The sequence below is a fragment of the Pseudophryne corroboree genome, chromosome 10, assembly GCF_028390025.1.
Source record: "Pseudophryne corroboree isolate aPseCor3 chromosome 10, aPseCor3.hap2, whole genome shotgun sequence".
Classification (NCBI taxonomy): Eukaryota; Metazoa; Chordata; class Amphibia; order Anura; family Myobatrachidae; genus Pseudophryne; species Pseudophryne corroboree.
The window spans coordinates 159,534,411-159,554,541 of NC_086453.1; the positions used below are offsets into that span (position 1 = coordinate 159,534,411).

The window sequence follows — 20,131 nt, forward strand, 5'->3', positions numbered from 1 at the left end:
CTGGGGGGGGGGCGCCCTGAGACGCAATAAAAACACCTTGGATGGCAAAAAAAATGCATCACATATAGCTCCTGGGCTATATGGATGCATTTAACCCCTGCCAGAATACATAGAAAAACGGGAGATAAGGCCGCCGATAAGGGGGCGGAGCCTATCTCCTCAGCACACTGGCGCCATTTTCCCTCACAGCTCCGTTGGAGGGAAGCTCCCTGGTTCTCCCCTGCAGTCACTACACTACAGAAAGGGTTAAAAAAGAGAGGGGGGCACAAATTAGGCGCACTATTAACTATACAGCAGCTATAAGGGGAAAAACACTTATATAAGGTTATCCCTGTATATATATAGCGCTCTGGTGTGTGCTGGCAAACTCTCCCTCTGTCTCCCCAAAGGGCTAGTGGGGTCCTGTCCTCTATCAGAGCATTCCATGTGTGTGTGCTGTATGTCGGTACTTTTGTGTCGACATGTATGAGGAGAAAAATGATGTGGAGACGGAGCAGATTGCCTGTAATAGTGATGTCACCCCCTAGGGGGTCGACACCTGAGTGGATGAACTGTTGGAAGAAATTACGTGACAGTGTCAGCTCTGTATAAAAGACAGTGGTTGACATGAGACAGCCGGCTACTCAGCTTGTGCCTGTCCAGACGTCTCATAGGCCGTCAGGGGCTCTAAAGCGCCCGTTACCTCAGATGGCAGATATAGACGCCGACACGGATACTGACTCCAGTGTCGACGGTGAAGAGACAAATGTGACTTCCAGTAGGGCCACACGTTACATGATTGAGGCAATGAAAAATGTTTTACACATTTCTGATAATACGAGTACCACCAAAAAGGGGTATTATGTTCGGTGAGGAAAAACTACCTGTAGTTTTCCTGAATCTGAGAAATTAAATGAGGTGTGTGATGATGCGTGGGTTTCCCCCGATAACAACTGATAATTTCGAAAATGTTATTGGCATTATATCCTTTCCCGCCAGAGGTTAGGGTGCGTTGGGAAACACCCCCTAGGGTGGATAAAGCGCTCACACGCTTGTAAGGGCTCTATCCTCTCCTGAGATGGCCGCCCTTAAGATCCTGCTGATAGAAAGCAGGAGGGTATCCTAAAATAAGATTTTACTTACCGATAAATCTATTTCTCGTAGTCCGTAGTGGATGCTGGGACTCCGTAAGGACCATGGGGAATAGCGGCTCCGCAGGAGACAGGGCACAAAATAAAAGCTTGAGATATCAGGTGGTGTGCACTGGCTCCTCCCCCTATGACCCTCCTCCAAGCCAGTTAGGATACTGTGCCCGGACGAGCGTACATAATAAGGAAGGATATTGAATCCCGGGTAAGACTCATACCAGCCACACCAATCACACCGTACAACTCGTGATCTGAACCCAGTTAACAGTATGATAAATTTAAAGGAGCCTCTGAAAAGATGGCTCAACAATAATAACCCGAATTTTTTGTAACAATAACTATATACAAGTATTGCAGACAATCCGCACTAGGGATGGGCGCCCAGCATCCACTACGGACTACGAGAAATAGATTTATCGGTAAGTAAAATCTTATTTTCTCTAACGTCCTAAGTGGATGCTGGGACTCCGTAAGGACCATGGGGATTATACCAAAGCTCCCAAACGGGCGGGAGAGTGCGGATGACTCTGCAGCACCGAATGAGAGAACTCCAGGTCCTCCTCAGCCAGGGTATCAAATTTGTAGAATTTAGCAAACGTGTTTGCCCCTGACCAAGTAGCTGCTCGGCAAAGTTGTAAAGCCGAGACCCCTCGGGCAGCCGCCCAAGATGAGCCCACTTTCCTTGTGGAATGGGCTTTTACTGATTTTGGCTGTGGCAATCCTGCCACGGAATGTGCAAGCTGAATTGTACTACAAATCCAACGAGCAATCGTCTGCTTTGAAGCAGGAGCACCCAGCTTGTTGGGTGCATACAGGATAAACAGCGAGTCAGTTTTCCTGACTCCAGCCGTCCTGGAAACATATATTTTCAAGGCCCTGACAACGTCCAGCAACTTAGAGTCCTCTAAGTCCCTAGTAGCCGCAGGTACCACAATAGGTTGGTTCATGTGAAATGCAGAAACCACCTTAGGTAGAAATTGAGGACGAGTCCTCAATTCTGCCCTGTCAGAATGAAAATTTAGGTAAGGGCTTTTACATGATAAAGCCGCCAATTCTGACACACGCCTAGCTGAAGCCAAGGCCAACAGCATCGACACCTTCCACGTGAGATATTTTAAATCTACCGTAGACAATGGTTCAAACCAGTGTGATTTTAGAAATCTCAACACAACATTGAGATCCCAAGGTGCCACTGGAGGCACAAAAGGAGGCTGTATGTGCAGCACCCCTTTCACAAATGTCTGAACTTCAGGTACTGAAGCCAGTTCTTTCTGGAAGAATATCGACAGGGCCGAAATGTGTAGGGGCCTTCTTGGCCTCACACCACGCAACATATTTACGCCAAATGCGGTGATAATGTTTTGCGGTTACTTCCTTTCTGGCTTTTACCAGAGTAGGGATGACTTCTTCTGGAATGCCCTTGTCCTTCAGGATCCGGCGTTCAACCGCCATGCCGTCAAACGCAGCCGCGGTAAGTCTTGGAACAGACAAGGCCCCTGCAGTAGCAGGTCCTGTCTTAGAGGTAGAGGCCACGGTTCGTCCGTGAGCATCTCTTGAAGTTCCGGGTACCAAGACCTTCTTGGCCAATCCGGAACCACGAGTATAGTTCTTACTCCTCTCCTTCTTATGATTCTCAATACTTTCGGTATGAGGGGCAGAGGAGGGAATACATACACTGACTGGTACACCCACGGCGTTACCAGAGCGTCCACTGCTATTGCCTGAGGGTCCCTTGACCTGGCGCAATATCTGTCCAGTTTTTTGTTTAGACGTGACGCCATCATGTCCACCTTTGGTCTTTCCCAACGGTTTACAATTTGGTGGAAGACTTCTGGGTGAAGTCCCCACTCTCCCGGGTGAAGGTCGTGTCTGCTGAGGAAGTCTGCTTCCCAGTTGTCCACTCCCGGAATGAACACTGCTGACAGTGCTATCACATGATTTTCCGCCCAGCGAAGAATCCTTGCAGTTTCTGCCATTGCCCTCCTGCTTCTCGTGCCGCCCTGTCTGTTTATGTGGGCGACTGACGTGATGTTGTCCGACTGGATCAACACCGCCTGACCCTGAAGCAGAGGTTTTGCTTGAATTAAGGCATTGTAAATGGCCCTTAGTTCTAGAATGTTTATATGAAGAGATGTTTCCATGCTTGACCACAAGCCCTGGAAATTCCTTCCCTGTGTGACTGCTCCCCAGCCTCTCAGGCTGGCATCCGTGGTTACCAGGATCCAATCCTGAATGCCAAATCTGCGGCCCTCTAGTAGATGAGCCCTCTGAAGCCACCACAGGAGAGACACCCTTGTCCTTGGCGACAGGGTTATCCGTTGATGCATCTGAAGATGCGATCCGGACCATTTTCCCAGTAGATCCCACTGAAAAGTTCTTGCATGGAATCTTCCGAATGGAATCGCTTCGTAAGAAGCCACCATTTTTCCCAGGACCCTTGTGCACTGATGCACTGAGACCTGTCCTGGTTTTAGGAGGTTCCTGACTAGCTCGGATAACTCCCTGGCCTTCTCCTCCGGGAGAAACACCTTCTTCTGGACTGTGTCCAGAATCATTCCTAAGAACAGTAGACGTGTCGTTGGAATCAGCTGCGATTTTGGAATATTTAGAATCCATCCGTGCTGACTTAGCACTACCTGAGATAGTGCCACTCCGACTTCTAACTGTTCCTTGGTTCTTGCCCTTATCAGGAGATCGTCCAAGTAAGGGATAATTAAGATGCCTTTTCTTCGTAGAAGAATCATCATTTCGGCCATTACCTTGGTAAAGACCCGAGGCGCCGTGGACAATCCAAACGGCAGCGTCTGAAACTGATAATGACAGTTTTGTACTACAAACCTGAGGTACCCTTGGTGAGAAGGATATATTGGGACGTGGAGATAAGCATCCTTGATGTCCAGCGACACCATATAGTCCCCCTCTTCCAGGTTCGCTATCACCGCTCTGAGTGACTCCATCTTGAATTTGAACCTTTTTATGTAAGTGTTCAAAGGTTTTAGATTTAATATTGGTCTCACCGAGCCGTCCGGCTTCGGTACCACAAATAGTGTGGAATAATACCCCTTCCCCTGTTGCAAGAGGGGTACCTTGATTATCACCTGCTGGGAGTACAGCTTGTGAATGGCTTCCAGAACTGCCTCCCTGTCGGAGGGAGACTTTGGTAAAGCAGACTTCAGGAACCGATGAGGAGGAAACGCCTCGAATTCCAGTTTGTACCCCTGTGATACTACCTGTAGAATCCAGGGATCCACTTGCGAGTGAGCCCACTGCGCGTTGAAATTCTTGAGACGGGCCCCCACCGTGTCTGAGTCTGCTTGTAAAGCCCCAGCGTCATGCTGAAGACTTGGCAGAAGCAGGGGAGGGCTTCTGCTCCTGGGAAGCGGCTGCATGGTGCTGCCTTTTTCCTCTTCCTCTGCCCTTGGGCAGAAAAGAGTGACCTTTTGCTCGCTTGTACTTATGGGAACGAAAGGACTGAGTTTGAAAAGACTGTGTCTTTTTCTGTTGATGTGAAGTAACCTGGGGTAAAAAGGTGGATTTTCCAGCCGTTGCCGTGGCCACCAGGTCTGTTAGACCAGCCCCAAATAACTCCTCCCCCTTATACGGCAATACTTCCATGTGCCGTTTGGAATCTGCGTCCCCTGACCACTGTCTGGTCCATAATGCTCTTCTGGCAGAGATGGACATTGCGCTTACTCTTGATGCCAGGGTACAAATATCCCTCTGCGCATCACGCATATTTAGCAATGCATCCTTTAAATGTTCTATAGTTAACAGAATATTGTCCCTATCCAGGGTATCAATATTCTCAGTCAGGGAATCCGCCCATGCGACTCCAGCACTGCACATCCAGGCTGATGCGATTGCTGGTCGCAGTATAACACCAGTATGTGTGTATATACTTTTCAGGATATTTTCCAGCCTCCTATCAGCTGGTTCTTTGAGGGTGGCCGTATCAGGGGACGGTAACGCTACTTGTTTAGATAAACGTGTGAGCGCCTTATCTACCCTAGGGTGTGTTTCCCACCGTGCCCTAACCTCTGGCGGGAAAGGGTATAGTGCTAATAACTTATTAGAAATTAGCTGTTTTTTATCGGGGGAAACCCACGCTTTATCACACACCTCATTTATTTCCTCAGACTCAGGAAAAACTATTGGCAGTTTTTTCACACCCCACATAATACCCGCCTTTGAGGTATTTGTAGTGTCAGAAAGGTTCAATGCCTCTTTCATTGCCGTGATCATGTAACGTGTGGCCCTACTGGACATTACGTTTGTCTCGTCACCGTCGACACTAGATTCAGTATCTGTATCTGGATCCGTGTCGACCCACTGAGGTAGCGGCCGTTTTAGGGCCCCTGAGGGTGTCTGAGACGCCTGAACAGGCACTAATTGATTTGCCGGCTTTCTCATGTCGTCAACAGTTTTTTGTAAATTGCTGACATTATCACTTAATTGCTTAAACACAATCATCCAGTCAGGTGTCGACTCCCTAGGGGGTGACATCACTAACACAGGCAACTGCTCCGCCTCCACCTCATTTTCCTCCTCATACATGTCGACACACGCGTACCGACACACAGCACACACACCGGGAATGCTCTGATAGAGGACAGGACCCCACTTAGCCCTTTGGAGAGACAGAGGGAGAGTCTGCCAGCACACACCCAGCGCTATATATATACAGGGATAACCTTATATAAGTGTTAATCCCTTATAGCTGCTGTTAATCTAGTTATTTGCTGCCAAAATGCCCCCCCTTCTCTTTTTTACCCTGAATCAGATGCAGTACTGCAGGGGAGAATCAGGGAGCCGTCCTTCCAGCGGAGCTGTGAGGGAATAATGGCGCCAGTGTGCTGAGGAGATAGGCCCCGCCCCTTCACGACGTCCTTAACTCCCGCTTTTTTGTGTAAAATGGCAGGGGGAAAAATACATCCATATAGCCCTGGAGCTATATGTGATGTATTCCTTTTGCCAGCTAAGGTATATGTGTGTTATATTGCGTCTCAGGGCGCTCCCCCCCAGCGCCCTGCACCCTCAGTGACCGGAGTGTGAAGTGTGCTGAGAGCAATGGCGCACAGCTGCGGTGCTGTGCGCTACCTTAGTCTTGAAGACAGGATGTCTTCTGCCGCCGCTTTCACCGGACCTTCGTCTCTTCTGGCTCTGTAAGGGGGACGGCGGCGCGGCTCCGGTGACCCATCCAGGCTGAACCTGTGATCGTCCCTCTGGAGCTAACGTCCAGTAGCCTAAGAAGCCCAATCCACTCTGCACTCAGGTGAGTTCGCTTCTTCTCCCCTTAGTCCCACGATGCAGTGAGCCTGTTGCCAGCAGGACTCACTGAAAATAAAAAAACCTAACTAAACTTTTATTCTAAGCAGCTCTGGAGAGCTACCTAGTTTGCACCCTTCTCGGCCGGGCACAAAAATCTAACTGGCTTGGAGGAGGGTCATAGGGGGAGGAGCCAGTGCACACCACCTGATATCTCAAGCTTTTATTTTGTGCCCTGTCTCCTGCGGAGCCGCTATTCCCCATGGTCCTTACGGAGTCCCAGCATCCACTTAGGACGTTAGAGAAAATGTATTTACACACATACTGGTGTTATACTGCGACCAGCAATCGCCTCAGCCTGGATGTGCAGTGCTGGGTTGGCGTGGTCGGATTCCCTGACTGAAAATATTGATACCCTAGATAGGGACAGTATATTTTTGCCTATAGAGCATTTAAAAGATGCATTTCTATATATGCGTGATGCACAGCGGAATATTTGCCGACTGGCATCAAGTCTAAGTGCGTTGTCCATTTCTACCAGTAGAGGGTTATGGACACGTCAGTGGTCAGGTGATGCGGATTCCAAACGGCATTTGGAAGTATTGCCTTATTAAGGGGAGGAGTTATTTGGGGTCGGTCTTTCAGACCTGGTGGCCACGGCAACAGCTGGGAAATCCACGTTTGTACCCCAGGTCGCCTCTCAACATGAGAAGACGCCGTATTATCAGGCGCAGTCTTTTCGTGGATAAGCGGGCAAAAGGTTCCTCATTTCTGCCCCGTGACAGAGGGAGAGGAAAAAGGCTGCAGAAATCAGCCAGTTCCCAGGAACAGAAACCCTCTCCCGCCTCTGCCAAGCCCTCAGTATACGCTGGGGCTTTACAAGCAGAATCAGGCACGGTGGGGGGCCCGTCTCAATGAATTTCAGCGCGCAGTGGGCTCACTCGCAAGTAGACCCCTGGATCCTTCAGGTGATATCTCAGGGGTACAAATTAGAATTCGAGACGTCTCCCCCTCGCCGTTTCCTAAAGTCGGCTTTACCGATGTCTCCTTCTGACAGGGAGACAGTTTTGGAAGCCATTCACAAGCTGTATTCCCAGCAGGTGATAATCAAGATACCCCTCCTGCAACAGGGAACGGGGTATTATTCCACACTGTTGTGGTACCGAAGCCGGACGGCTCGGTGAGACCGATTCTAAATCTAAAATCTTTGAACACTTACATACAGAGGTTCAAATTCAAGATTGAGTCACTCAGAGCAGTGATTGCGAACCTGGAAGAAGGGGACTACATGATGTCTCGGGACATCAAGGATGCTTACCTTCATGTCAAAATTTACCCTTCTCACCAAGGGTACCTCAGGTTTATGGTACAGAACTGTCACTATCAGTTCAGACGCTGCCGTATGGATGGTCCACGGCACCCCGGGTCTTTACCAAGGTAATGGCCGAAATGATGATATTCCTTCGAAGGAAGGGAATTTTAGTTATCCCTTACTTGGACAATTCCCTGATAAGGGTAAGATCCAGGGAACAGTTGGAGGTCGGTGTAGCACTATCTCAGGTAGTGTTGCTGCAGCACGGTTGGATTCTCAATATTCCAAAATCGCAGCTGGTTCCGACGACTTGTCTTCTGTTCCTAGGGATGATCCTGGACACAGTCCAGAAAAAGGTGTTTCTTCCGGAGGAGAAAGCCAGGGAGTTATCCGAGCTAGTCAGGAACCTCCTAAAACCGAGCCAAGTCTCAGTGCATCAATGCACAAGGGTTCTGGGTAAAATGGTGGCTTCCTACGAAGCAATCCCATTCGGCAGATTCCACGCAAGAACTTTCCAGTGGGACCTGCTGGACAAATGGTCCGGGTCGCATCTTCAGATGCATCAGCGGATAACCCTGTCACCAAGGACAAGGGTGTCCCTCCTGTGGTGGTTGCAGAGTGCTCATCTTCTAGAGGGCCGCAGATTCGGCATTCAGGACTGGGTCCTGGTAACCACGGATGCCAGCCTGCGAGGCTGGGGAGCAGTCACACAGGGAAGGAATATCCAGGACTTATGGTCAAGCCTGGAGACATCACTTCACATAAATATCCTGAAGCTAAGGGACATTTACAATGCTCTAAGCTTAGCAAGACCTCTGCTTCAAGGTCAGCCGGTGTTGATCCAGTCGGACAACATCACGGCAGTCACCCACGTAAACAGACAGGGTGGCACAAGAAGCAGGAGGGCAATGGCAGAAGCTGCAAGGATTCTTCGCTGGGCGGAAAATCATGTGATAGCACTGTCAGCAGTATTCATTCCGGGAGTGGACAACTGGGAAGCAGACTTCCTCAGCACAACCTCCACCCGGGAGAGTGGGGACTTCACCCAGAAGTCTTCCACATGATTATAAACCGTTGGGAAAAACTCGACAGGTATTGCGCCAGGTCCAGGGACCCTCAGGCAATAGCTGTAGACGCTCTGGTAACACCGTGGGTGTACCAGTCAGGGTATGTGTTCCCTCCTCTGCCTCTCATACCCAAGGTACTGAGATTGATAAGATGGAGAGGAGTAAGCACTATATTCGTGGCTCCGGATTGGCCAAGAAGGACTTGGTAACCGGAACTTCAAGAGATGCTCACGGAGGATCCGTGGCCTCTACCTCTAAGAAGGGACCTGCTCCAGCAAGGACCCTGTCTGTTCCAAGACTTACCGCGGCTGCGTTTGACGGCATGGCGGTTGAACGCCGGATCCTGAAGGAAAAAAGGCATTCCGGATGAAGTCATCCCTATCCTGATCAAAGCCAGGAAGGATGTAACCGCAAAAACATTATCACCGCAATTGGCGAAAATATGTTGCGTGGTGCGAGGCCAGTAAGGCCCGACGGAGGAAATTCAACTGGGTCGATTCCTACATTTCCTGCAAACAGGAGTGTCTATGGGCCTGAAATTGGGGTCCATTAAGGTTCAAATTTCGGCCCTGTCAATTTTCTTCCAAAAAGAACTAGCTTCAGTCCCTGAAGTTCAGACGTTTGTAAAAGGGGTACTGCATATACAGCCTCCTTTTGTGCCTCCAGTGGCACTTTGGGATCTCAATGTAGTTTTGGGTTCCAAAAGTCACATTGGTTTGAACCACTTAAATCTGTGGAGTTAAAATATCTCACATGGAAAGTGGTCATGCTGTTGGCCCTGGCCTGGGCCAGGAGCGTGTCAGAATTGGCGGCTTTATCCTGAAAAAGCCCTTATCTGATGTTCCATTCGGACAGGGCGGAATTGAGGACTCGTCCTCAGTTTCTCCCTAAGGTGGTTTCAGCGTTTCACCTGAACCAACCTATTTGTGGTGCCTGCGGCTACTAGGGACTTGGAGGACTCCAAGTTGCTAGACGTTGTCAGGGCCCTGAAAATATATGTTTCCAGGAGGGCTGGAGTCAGGAAATCTGACTCGCTGTTTATCCTGTATGCACCCAACAAGCTGGGTGCTCCTGCTTCTAAGCAGACTATTGCTCGTTGGATTTGTAGTACAATTCAGCTTGCACATTCTGTGGCAGGCCTGCCACAGCCAAAAATCTGTAAATGCCCACTCCACAAGGAAGGTGGGCTCATCTTGGGCGGCTGCCCGAGGGGTCTCGGCTTTACAACTTTGCCGAGCAGCTACTTGGTCAGGAGCAAATACGTTTGTAAAATTCTACAAAATTGATATCCTGGCTGAGGAGGACCTGGAGTTCTCTCATTTGGTGCTGCAGAGTCATCCGCACTCTCCCGCCCGTTTGGGAGCTTTGGTATAATCCCCATGGTCCTTACGGAGTCCCCAGCATCCACTTAGGACGTTAGAGAAAATAAGAATTTACTTACCGATAATTATATTTCTCGTAGTCCGTAGTGGATGCTGGGCGCCCATCCCAAGTGCGGATTGTCTGCAATACTGGTACATAGTTATTGTTACCAAAAAATCGGGTTATTGCTGTAGTGAGCCATCTTTTCTAGAGGCTCCTCTGTTATCATGCTGTTAACTGGGTTCAGATCACAAGTTGTACGGTGTGATTGGTGTGGCTGGTATGAGTCTTACCCGGGATTCAAAATCCTTCCTTATTGTGTACGCTCGTCCGGGCACAGTATCCTAACTGAGGCTTGGAGGAGGGTCATGGGGGGAGGAGCCAGTGCACACCAGATAGTCCTAAAGCTTTCTTTAGATGTGCCCAGTCTCCTGCGGAGCCGCTATTCCCCATGGTCCTTACGGAGTCCCCAGCATCCACTACGGACTACGAGAAATAGAATTATCGGTAAGTAAATTCTTATTATTACCAGTTATTTATATAGTGCACACATATTCCGCAGCACTGTACAGAGAATATTTGCCCATTCACATCAGTCCCTGTCCCAGTGGAGCTTACAATCTATATTCCCTATCACATGTACACACAGACACATTCATGCTAGGTTTAATTTTATGTTGGGAGCCAATTAACCAACCAGTATATTTTTGGATTGTGGGAGGAAAGCAGAGCACCCGGAGGAAATCCACACAAGTATGGGGAGAATATACAAACTCCACACAGTTGGGGCCATGGTGAGATTGTAACCCATGACCTCAGTGCTGTGAGGCAGTAATGTAAATAAGATGCATTTTCGTCAAAAAAGAAGCCTGACGTTAGCAGAGCTGCCATGACTCACGCCAGGCATCTCCTGCTGCATAGTATATTGAGGAAAGATGTATGAGGACACATCTGTATCCAAGCATATGCAGAGGTCACAGTGTTAGCAGCCATGTGAGTGCTGTGTGCGCCGTGCGGGTGGGTTGGTTGTGCAGTAGTGTTCAGCATATGTGTAAGGGGCCAGTGGCAAACGCAGGATTTCAAGAGGGGGGTTTCCAAATACAATCTCATGCTCTGCGGAACATTGGAGCAAGTGTGGGAGTTTTGGCAAGCGGTAGAAGAACCTACTACCCACCCTTTACATTAATGTCTTTAATTGGTCTTTTTATACACTGGATATTGTATTGACTACAGTATTAGTATTTAACACTATAGATGGTCTATATTATAGTCTGTATCAAACACATTTAACTTATATAAATAAAATAAGTGGCCAGGTAAAGGTTAAATATCCCATAATGAATAAATACACAAACATTAGAGAACCAGTAGGAAACAGAACTGAATTTTCTAAGCACACCTTCTTCCACCTCCATTGTAAGATGCCTGTCTCTTCTTCCTGGCAGCTACTCTCTAGTCCAATGCACTGATTGAGGGTTCAAATCCACACACAGAGCAAACTTGGTAGAAGAAGCTGCTACCACTGTGCCTGTGCAGCATCTCTGCTCTATTCCTTACACTGCATGTTGTGGTGGCAGCTCTAGTAATCATATTATATTCTATTGCTATTATTGTCATAATCTGAGTCACTGGCCAAGAGGAGAGGGGTTTCCAGGCAACTGCATTTGCCTATGGGGGCATTATGTGTGTCAGGTGTATAAATGCACTAATAATGTGCGGCATTTGTGTAAGGGACACTAATAATGTGCGGCATATGTGAAAGGGACATATGTGTCATTATGTGTATAAGGGCATTAATAATGTGCAGCATATGTGTAAGGGACATTATGGGGGATATTCAATTGTTTGAAAAGTCAGTTGGGTGTGTTTTTTCCTATCCAATAGGGAAAAACAGACACCAAACCGACTTCAAACATTTGAATTCCCCCTATGTGTATACGGGCATTAATAAAGCATGTAATAATGTGTAAGGTGCATTATGTTTATTATGTTGTAAGGACATTAATAATGTGTGTCATATGTGTAAGGGGCATTACTGTGGTATTATGTGTATAAATGCATTACTAATGTGTGACATTATTTGTATAAGGTGCTCTATTGTGTGGTGTAACATATAGAAAGGGCACTACTGTGTGGTCTAATGTGAATAAAGAGCAATATGGTGTGGTGTAATGTGAATAAGGAGCAATTCAGTGTGGTGTAATGTGAATAAGGGGCACTACTGTGAGGAGTAATGTATATAAGGTAAAGTGTCAGTACTGTGTGATGTAATGTGAATAAGGGACACTATTGCATGATAAAATGTGAATAAAGTTGCACTACTGTATGGCATCATTTGAATTGGGAGTACTATTCCAAGCAAGAACACACTCCTTTTTGGGCTGTGCTCCGAATGTGCGCAGTTCATATTTAAAATATAGGGGGTAGGAGCACCAAAATGAGGACTGGTATGGGTGAGGGGTGATGGTGCTGGGAAAGGGGTGCAGGATCAGAGATGGAACTAGCGGCGGTGCTAGGGGGCACCAGCCAAAATCTTGGCTAGGGCATCATATATTTGTTAGGCCCGGCTCTGGCCTGTCCAGTTGTGTTGATACTACAAGTCTCAGTGCACCTGCCTGCACACTCCTATTCAGGGCCGGATTAAGGGAGGGGTGACAGGGGAGGTCCTGATCAGCCTCTCTGTATGTAATACCCCCTTAGTGTCCCTACACTCAGTCTCCCTGCCTGTAATTCCCCCTCAGTGTCCCTGCCTGAGCCTCCTTGCCTGTTATTCCCCCTCAGCCTCTCTGTAACACCCCCTTAGTGTTCCTGCCCTCAGCCTCCCTGCTTGTAAGTAACCTTCAGCATCCTTGACCTCAACCTCCCTGTAACTCCCCCCCCCCCCAATGCCCCTAGCCTCCCTGTAACTTCCCCTCAGTGTCCCTGCCCTCAGCCCCCTTGCCTGTAATTAATTACTTATCAGCCTTTCTGTAATACCCCCTTAATTTCCTTGCCCTCAGCCTCCATGTAAAACCCCTCAGTGTCCCTGCCCTCAGCCTCCTTGCCTGTGATTCCCCCATTAGCCTCTCTATAGCACCCCCCAGTGTCACTGCCTTCAGCCTCCCTGCCTGTAATTCACCCTCAGCATCCTTGCCTTTAGCCTCCCTGTAATCCTGTAACTCCCCCCCACCAATGTTCCTGCCCTCAGCCTCCCTGTAACCTCCCCTCTGTGTCCCTCTGGGGGACCAGTCACTTTCTTTGCCAGGGGTGCTCAGACCCCTAGATACACACGTCAGGCAGTGTGAATGGGTAATCTGGATCTTCCGACCTAGGGCCCGTTCACAGCATAGGGAGAGGCGGATTCCCGGTGCATGGAGATGTTTATCTCCAAGTGCTGGCAGGAGAGTTCCAGAGCACCCGTGTGCAGTGTAAATTGCTCTGACCTGGGAATAACCCGGGTCAGAATTGCGGTGTGAAAGGGGACTGTCCTGGATTGGAACCATGTTCAAAATCCCGGGTCAGACACAAACGGTAAATGGCCTCATATTTTGGGGTCACTTCTGGCTGGTATGTCCTTGAAGTTGTCCATAACTAGGGTTTACAATTGAGACCCTCGTGATGGTTTGTAAAATTTGCCCCTGGGCCTTTATGGTTTTTTGGCTGAAGGCGCCCCTGTTATTAGGGGGACCCTCGGTCAAGTTATATGGTCAGGCTAGGTGACTTTTTAGTCTCCTGGGTTGGATCGTAAGGTCTCGCCCCAGCCCCCATTTCCAACATTTGATTTAATTGAGGAGTGTGAGTTTATTATACCTATGTATTGTTATACCAATTTTTTGATATAATGTCTCATTTGTATTAGTGTGTCCATTATTTTAGTGTCACATCTCTCAGAGTATGTACTGGTTTTGTAATACTCTACTGTTTTTCTTTTTGGGGGTGTTCTGCCCCACAGGGATATCTCATGTGTTTTGATAATATATTCACCAGACACTACTAGGGGGGAGTGGAATGTTATGTTTATGTGTAATATTATTGGTATTTTGTGTTTAAATTATATTTATGAAGTGTATGGTTAGACAATCATATGTTTAAACTATATTATTGTGACAGTATCAACTATGTATGTAACAAATATTTTGATGTTGGAAATGTGAATGGCTGGGCTAGACCAATGTGGATGCTGCACCACTGTAAGCCCTCAGGTTCCATTGTTGCATGATGTTAGAGATGCCTCATTAGTGATACATACATGTATATTTATATGTGTTTTGTATCCAGTATTTATCTATTTATATTTTTCATTTTTTGGCGACTGTCAGCCTAGTGGATATATTGCTCAGGACCTCTATAATATGATTTACATTAATGCAGCGGTGAGTGAGTATCCAGTTATTTGTAGCGATGCGTCTCACCGTTACCCGGTGGAACGCACACTTCCGGTGTATGGAACGCATGACGCATCGCGGGAAAGGTTTACTGATGCGCTTCCGGTCCGTGAGACGCAGAGTACGTCCCGGACCGTGGTGTGTGGCGGCTGCGGCAGTGTTGGGTGCTGGGCCCCCGTTTGTGGTCACACACAGGTATGGATTGTTTTATATATGTGGGGGATAGTTAAATAGGTTTGGTTGTTGTGGTGATTTTGATGAAAGCGTATAGCGGAAGTGACGTTGTGTCCACTTCCGGCCGCCTGTGGTTAAATTCACCGGCGTTTAGACTCCATGTATAGAACCAGGTGCCTTCTGACTGTGTGAACATGGTTGTGTAAGTATCTACCACGTAGTGGTCACTGACTTTGTGTATATAGTTGTATTATGGGTGACTGATATTTAGACTGCACACTGTTTATTTCAGTAATCGCTTATGATGCATTGTGGAATCTATTAGTGGCTTACCTGGATTCATTCAGACTGGAATGACTGCTGGCATATAGTGAGTAGTCAGAGCTCATTACACTCATGTACCAGATCAGTATTTATACGGTCTCCAGTTTTATCTTCCTTTTTTGTTTATAGGATGATTTTTACGTGGACTACATTATTAGAAGCCTATATGCATTTACCTGTGATGGTATAATTGCTGGAGTACGTATCTGTATATACCTAAGTGTCTTTTGAGCTAACTAACACTGGGTTTGTTTATTTACTTGCTGATATATTGCATATATTGGTTTTTTAGGCATTTGAGCTGCATACCAGCTGAGTGGATAGATGTTGTCAGGGCATTTCCCCTAAGTGATGTTTCAATGTAAGCCTTTTCTTGTTTTGGTATTTGGAGTCACGGTGATGATCACTGTAGCAGGATATTATCCACTGGGCATAAGGTTCATCCGATAAATGCACTGTGAAGTGTGCCGTGTGCATTTTAGTATATGATTAATGCGCAACAATGGGGCCTGGGAGGCATTAAGAGTGGTTTTATGTTCTTTCTCTTTTCTAGATCTCCACTGATGTTACTATGTATATACCTTTAACAGTTACCTGATTGTTAACCGAACCTGCCTATCTTGAAAAAGACCCAGTCATGGGGTCGAAACGTCGATCAAGGGCGAGTTGGTGCAACTGACTATTAAACTATGAATGTTTTATGCAATTTAATTGTATGTATTATTTCATTGTGAGTGCCCCTTCCACCTATGTGGAACCCCTGTTTTATATAAATATATATAATATAATCATTGTTCTTCAACCTCGGCCCTCCAGCTGCTGTGGAACTACATATCCCAGCTTGCCTGCCACAGTTTTGCTATTAAGGCATGCTAAAACTGAGGCAGGGCATGCTGGGTTGTGTAGTTCCACAGCAGCTGGAGGGCTGAGGTTGAAGACCCATTACTAAAATTGTTTAAAGTATACTAAAATACAAGTTGGTTTGTCTTACATACATGCAGGCCAAAGAGACCAGATGCAGAGTCAGATATATAATTGGAAGCAGTGTCTGACAGGAGCACGAAGGGTCCACCATCAGATTGCAATCATTGAGGTCCACTAAGGATAGTGGGCATTCATCAGAAAGTTTGTGGCCTTTCTTTACCCTTTCTCCCTTCTAATACCCCTTTCACACTGCACAAATAACCCGGTATCGATCCGGTATATTGCCGGGTCGATGCAGGTCACTGCACGGTGTGAAAGGGGTCACTCCTGAATTCCCGGGTGGCCTATTTCAATAAAGAAGGGTTATTGCTAGGTTAGTACTGGGTCAGGTGCAGTGTGAACGGGTTGCCAAGTCGATGCAACCCGGGACCCGTTCACAGTATAGACAGAGGCGATGTGGGGATGATCTCATCTCCCAGCGCCACCTCCACACCCGCCCCCAATGCCACCTCTGTCCCCGCCCCTGATGGTAACCCGGGCCGGCATATTACCAGGTCGGGAAGCCAGTCTGAAAGGGTCCATTGCCGGGTCGCACCCGGGAAGGACCCATTTCCAATTTCCGGGTGCGATGCGACATTGCGATGTGAAAGCAGTATACAGTAAGTGGCACTTTGTATGAGAATGATAAAATGGAAAACACAGTGCTGCGTTTATTTACAGCTGGAGAATATTTACCTCAGAATAAAATCAAGACCTCTGTGTGTGAAAATAGAAGGGGGGGGGGGGGGGGGGCAGGACTGAAAATAGGGCAAATAATAATAGAAAATAGATATGTCAAAAAATAAATCATAAAGATAGCAGTAAGAAATGGAACAAATACATAAATATAATGTGCAGTGATACATTTAAACCCCAAGAAAAACAATTCCAGTTCCAACAGCAGCTGCAGCTCCCATAGATTTTTATGGGGGCTGCAAATCTGTCAGGTTTACCAAGCTCTGATTGCAGAGAATTCTGGAGCTTGGCCTCGGCAGCTGTGTACTACACTCAATAGAATTCTTATTATAAGGGTCTTTCAACATCAATTAATAAATGTAATCCATAGTTTGCTTCTAAGCACACAATGCAGGTAGGACTCAGTTTAGAGACAAGTAGCATATCTATAAATTGAGTATATCAGTATGGGTTCTAAAGTCAGAACAAAATGTCTACATCCGACGATAACCAATGTACATTTTCCAATTAAAGTGCAGAGTGTATGATACTATACAACACTATTATATTACATATAACCTCTGTATCTTTGCTTGTGGCCAGGGCCGTAACTAGGTTTGTGCCAGCGGTGCGTTGCACACAGCGTAGCTGCACTAAGGGCGCATCCGCTGGCACACACATGGGGCCGGGTCATACAATGATTGCAGCTCCCGGCTACCTGGTTCAACACTCCAGGCTCTGGCAGATGGAAGCGCTGTGATTGCACAGCTGCCAAGTGCCGGCTGGGTCAGCCTCACGCTTGTCTCCTGTTCAAAGCAGAGAAGAGAAATGTGACAGCCAGGAGAGGGCAGCCGGGCAGGGGACAGTGGCAGACTTACCACTAAGTGATCGCTTAGATCACGGACTTAGAGGGGAGCCCCGCAGCGCACACATGATGATCCCATATGTGAACTATCAGGATCGGCTTACATATATTGCGGTGCAGGGAACTGTAGCCTGGCGGGTGTGAGCTGGAGCCACCTCCTCCCCGTTGCTTAGCAACTGGGGGCCGTGTAACATGAAGCCAACGAACGTGGTGCAGAGTTTCAGGGCAGCAAGGAGAATTACCTAGTGTGGATCCGGACCTGGAGGGCTGAGTGGAGAGGTGAGCATGCCCTAAATCAGCAGTGGGCAGCTGGGGACTTGCAAGCTGTAATGCATTTTGGGACTTGTAGTTCCAGCCAAGCATTCTGCACTCGGATGAGTCCCCTGTATGGTTCCTCCTCTGCCATATTATTTTATTTACTCTGCTGCTTGCTGGGTATTTGGGATGGGGTCTTTTCACTAGGCGCCAGAGTGTATGTGTTTGTTGCTGGATTGGGGGGGGGTTAGAGTTTTGCAAAAGACCCTGCCTGGAACAGTTGTCTAGGTACAGCACAGAGCTTATCTTGATGGGCATGTCATTTGGCATATTACACTTTGTAATTTTACACTTTATGTAATGTGTAAAAAGGGGGTCTCTGCTGCCGTAAAGTGTAAAAGGGGACTCTACCTGCCATACTGTGTAAAAGGGGACTCTACCTGCTGTAATGTGTAAAAGGGGGCTCTACCTGGCATACGGTGTAAAAAGGGGCTCTACCTGGCGTAATGTGTAAAATGGGGCTCTACCTGGCGTAATGTGTGACGGGCTCTACCTGGTGAAATATGTGTAAGTGGCACTACTGTGCGGCGTAATTGGAATAATGGAGACTACTGTACAGCGTAGTATGAATTGGTATTATTTTGTGGCCACACTCCTTCCCTTGAAGCCACACCCCTATATATTTGTTGCACGCCTAAGGTGTGCACTTGCACTATTTTGTATATGGGGGGGGGGGGGCGCCGATGCAGTTTCTTGCGCACAGCGCTAAAATGTCTAGTTACAGTACTGCTTGTGGCTGCTGGTTTCTTGGAGGGGGGGCTGAGCTAGGTCCATCCATCTCATATATGTGGTGCTTGTGGTTGCACTGGGTGGCACCTCCCACCTTGATGATGCAATTGTCTTGTCATCTGTCGACCTCTGACTGACCCTGAGTCAGAGGCATACAAGGATGGTTGCCCCCCCCCCCAATCACAGCCCACTAAGCCCCACCTGTCCCAGAAAGGGACAGAGCTATGAAGTAATGGGGCCCACTGGGTAAATATAATTTAGCAAAATGTGAATTTACCTTTCTATGCAATATTTTGGTCAAATATACTTCCTCCATATTATTTAAATACGGGTGACATTATTTTATCTACATTTGAATTTCCCTGATGCTACATTGTGGAGGTTATATATAATGAAAAGAAAAAAGGAAATTGGCGCCCAAAGGTTATTTTAACCTATAAATACAGGGAACCCAGTGGGTTTCACAATTATCATTACTTTTAAAACATAAACATGAACTATTTCATAAAAATGTATTAAAATGTACAGAAACAAAGAAGCATGTCCATCATATTACACAGACAAAATGATGTAATTTCTCTTCAAGTACTCCATCACTGAAGTTGGTAGAGGAATATCGGCAACTTAGTGCAGTATCTTTATTCTTCCTCATATGATATTCAGAGATAACAGCAAATATAACAAACCAACGCGTTTCGTCTAGTGACTAGACTTCATCAGGGGTATGTCTTTTGGTATTAACATCTATCAAAATGTAATCAAAGTGGACAATCAGGATTTTTCAAAGATTAACTTCAGAGCATCACAAAAGAGGCTGCCGAGGCTTCAAGCCGGTCTCATATATTCAACTGATCAGAATTCAGCTAATTCCTATGTTTCTAACTTTCAAAAGGAAGGTGAAAACAGAAAGATCCTGCCAAAAATGGACCTCATGGGTCAAATACAAGCGTGAAATATAGATACGGGTAAGATGTCCATACAGATTCACACAGGAAAAAACTTTCCAAACAGACAGCCAGTGGTACTCCAGTATCCTTGCAATATATATATATATATATATATATATATATATATATATATATATATATAGCTTATTAATATGATAATGCTAACTTGACTTTTTCCAGCTCCCATTTTCATCCTTTCATGCTTACCCATACCAGCATGTACAACTTACCGCAAGTGGGTTCATGAAACTTGTGCTTTCACCAATGCTCTCTTCAATGTACTTCCTTTCTTCATCTGATATTGTTGGATGCTGTGCGGGGCTTTCATAAGACACAAGAATCCAAAACATGTACCACATGAGACCGAAGCAGCCTGCAAAGTTCAAACAGACATAAAGTAGCTCTCATTAAGACATCTGTACTGTGTTGATACAGTATCTGCCAAATGGAATTTCTTAAAAACCTGTTTCTTTAATGTAAATCAGTTGTATTTAAATGTTAAAGTTAGTGTTACCATATGTATTAATGTATTAAGAAAATAAATATATGTAGATCCCTCACATAAAGGTCAATAGGATCGGAGGTAAGAGGCATAAACTAAATGAGCACCAGAGAAATCCCTGTTATCTGAGGAAAGCTGAG

At 46.7% G+C, this 20,131-nt stretch overlaps 1 protein-coding gene across 3 annotated transcripts in view; it reads right to left on the bottom strand.

Moving 5' to 3' along the window:
• The window catches only part of SLC17A7 (solute carrier family 17 member 7), a 366,305-nt gene that overhangs the window by 23,501 nt on the left and 322,673 nt on the right, over positions 1-20,131 (bottom strand). For all 3 annotated transcript variants that reach the window (XM_063942897.1, XM_063942898.1, XM_063942899.1), the window contains exon 7: positions 19,720-19,862. In XM_063942897.1, coding sequence (XP_063798967.1) covers positions 19,720-19,862 — 143 coding nt within the window. The remainder of the gene's footprint in view (positions 1-19,719; positions 19,863-20,131) is intronic.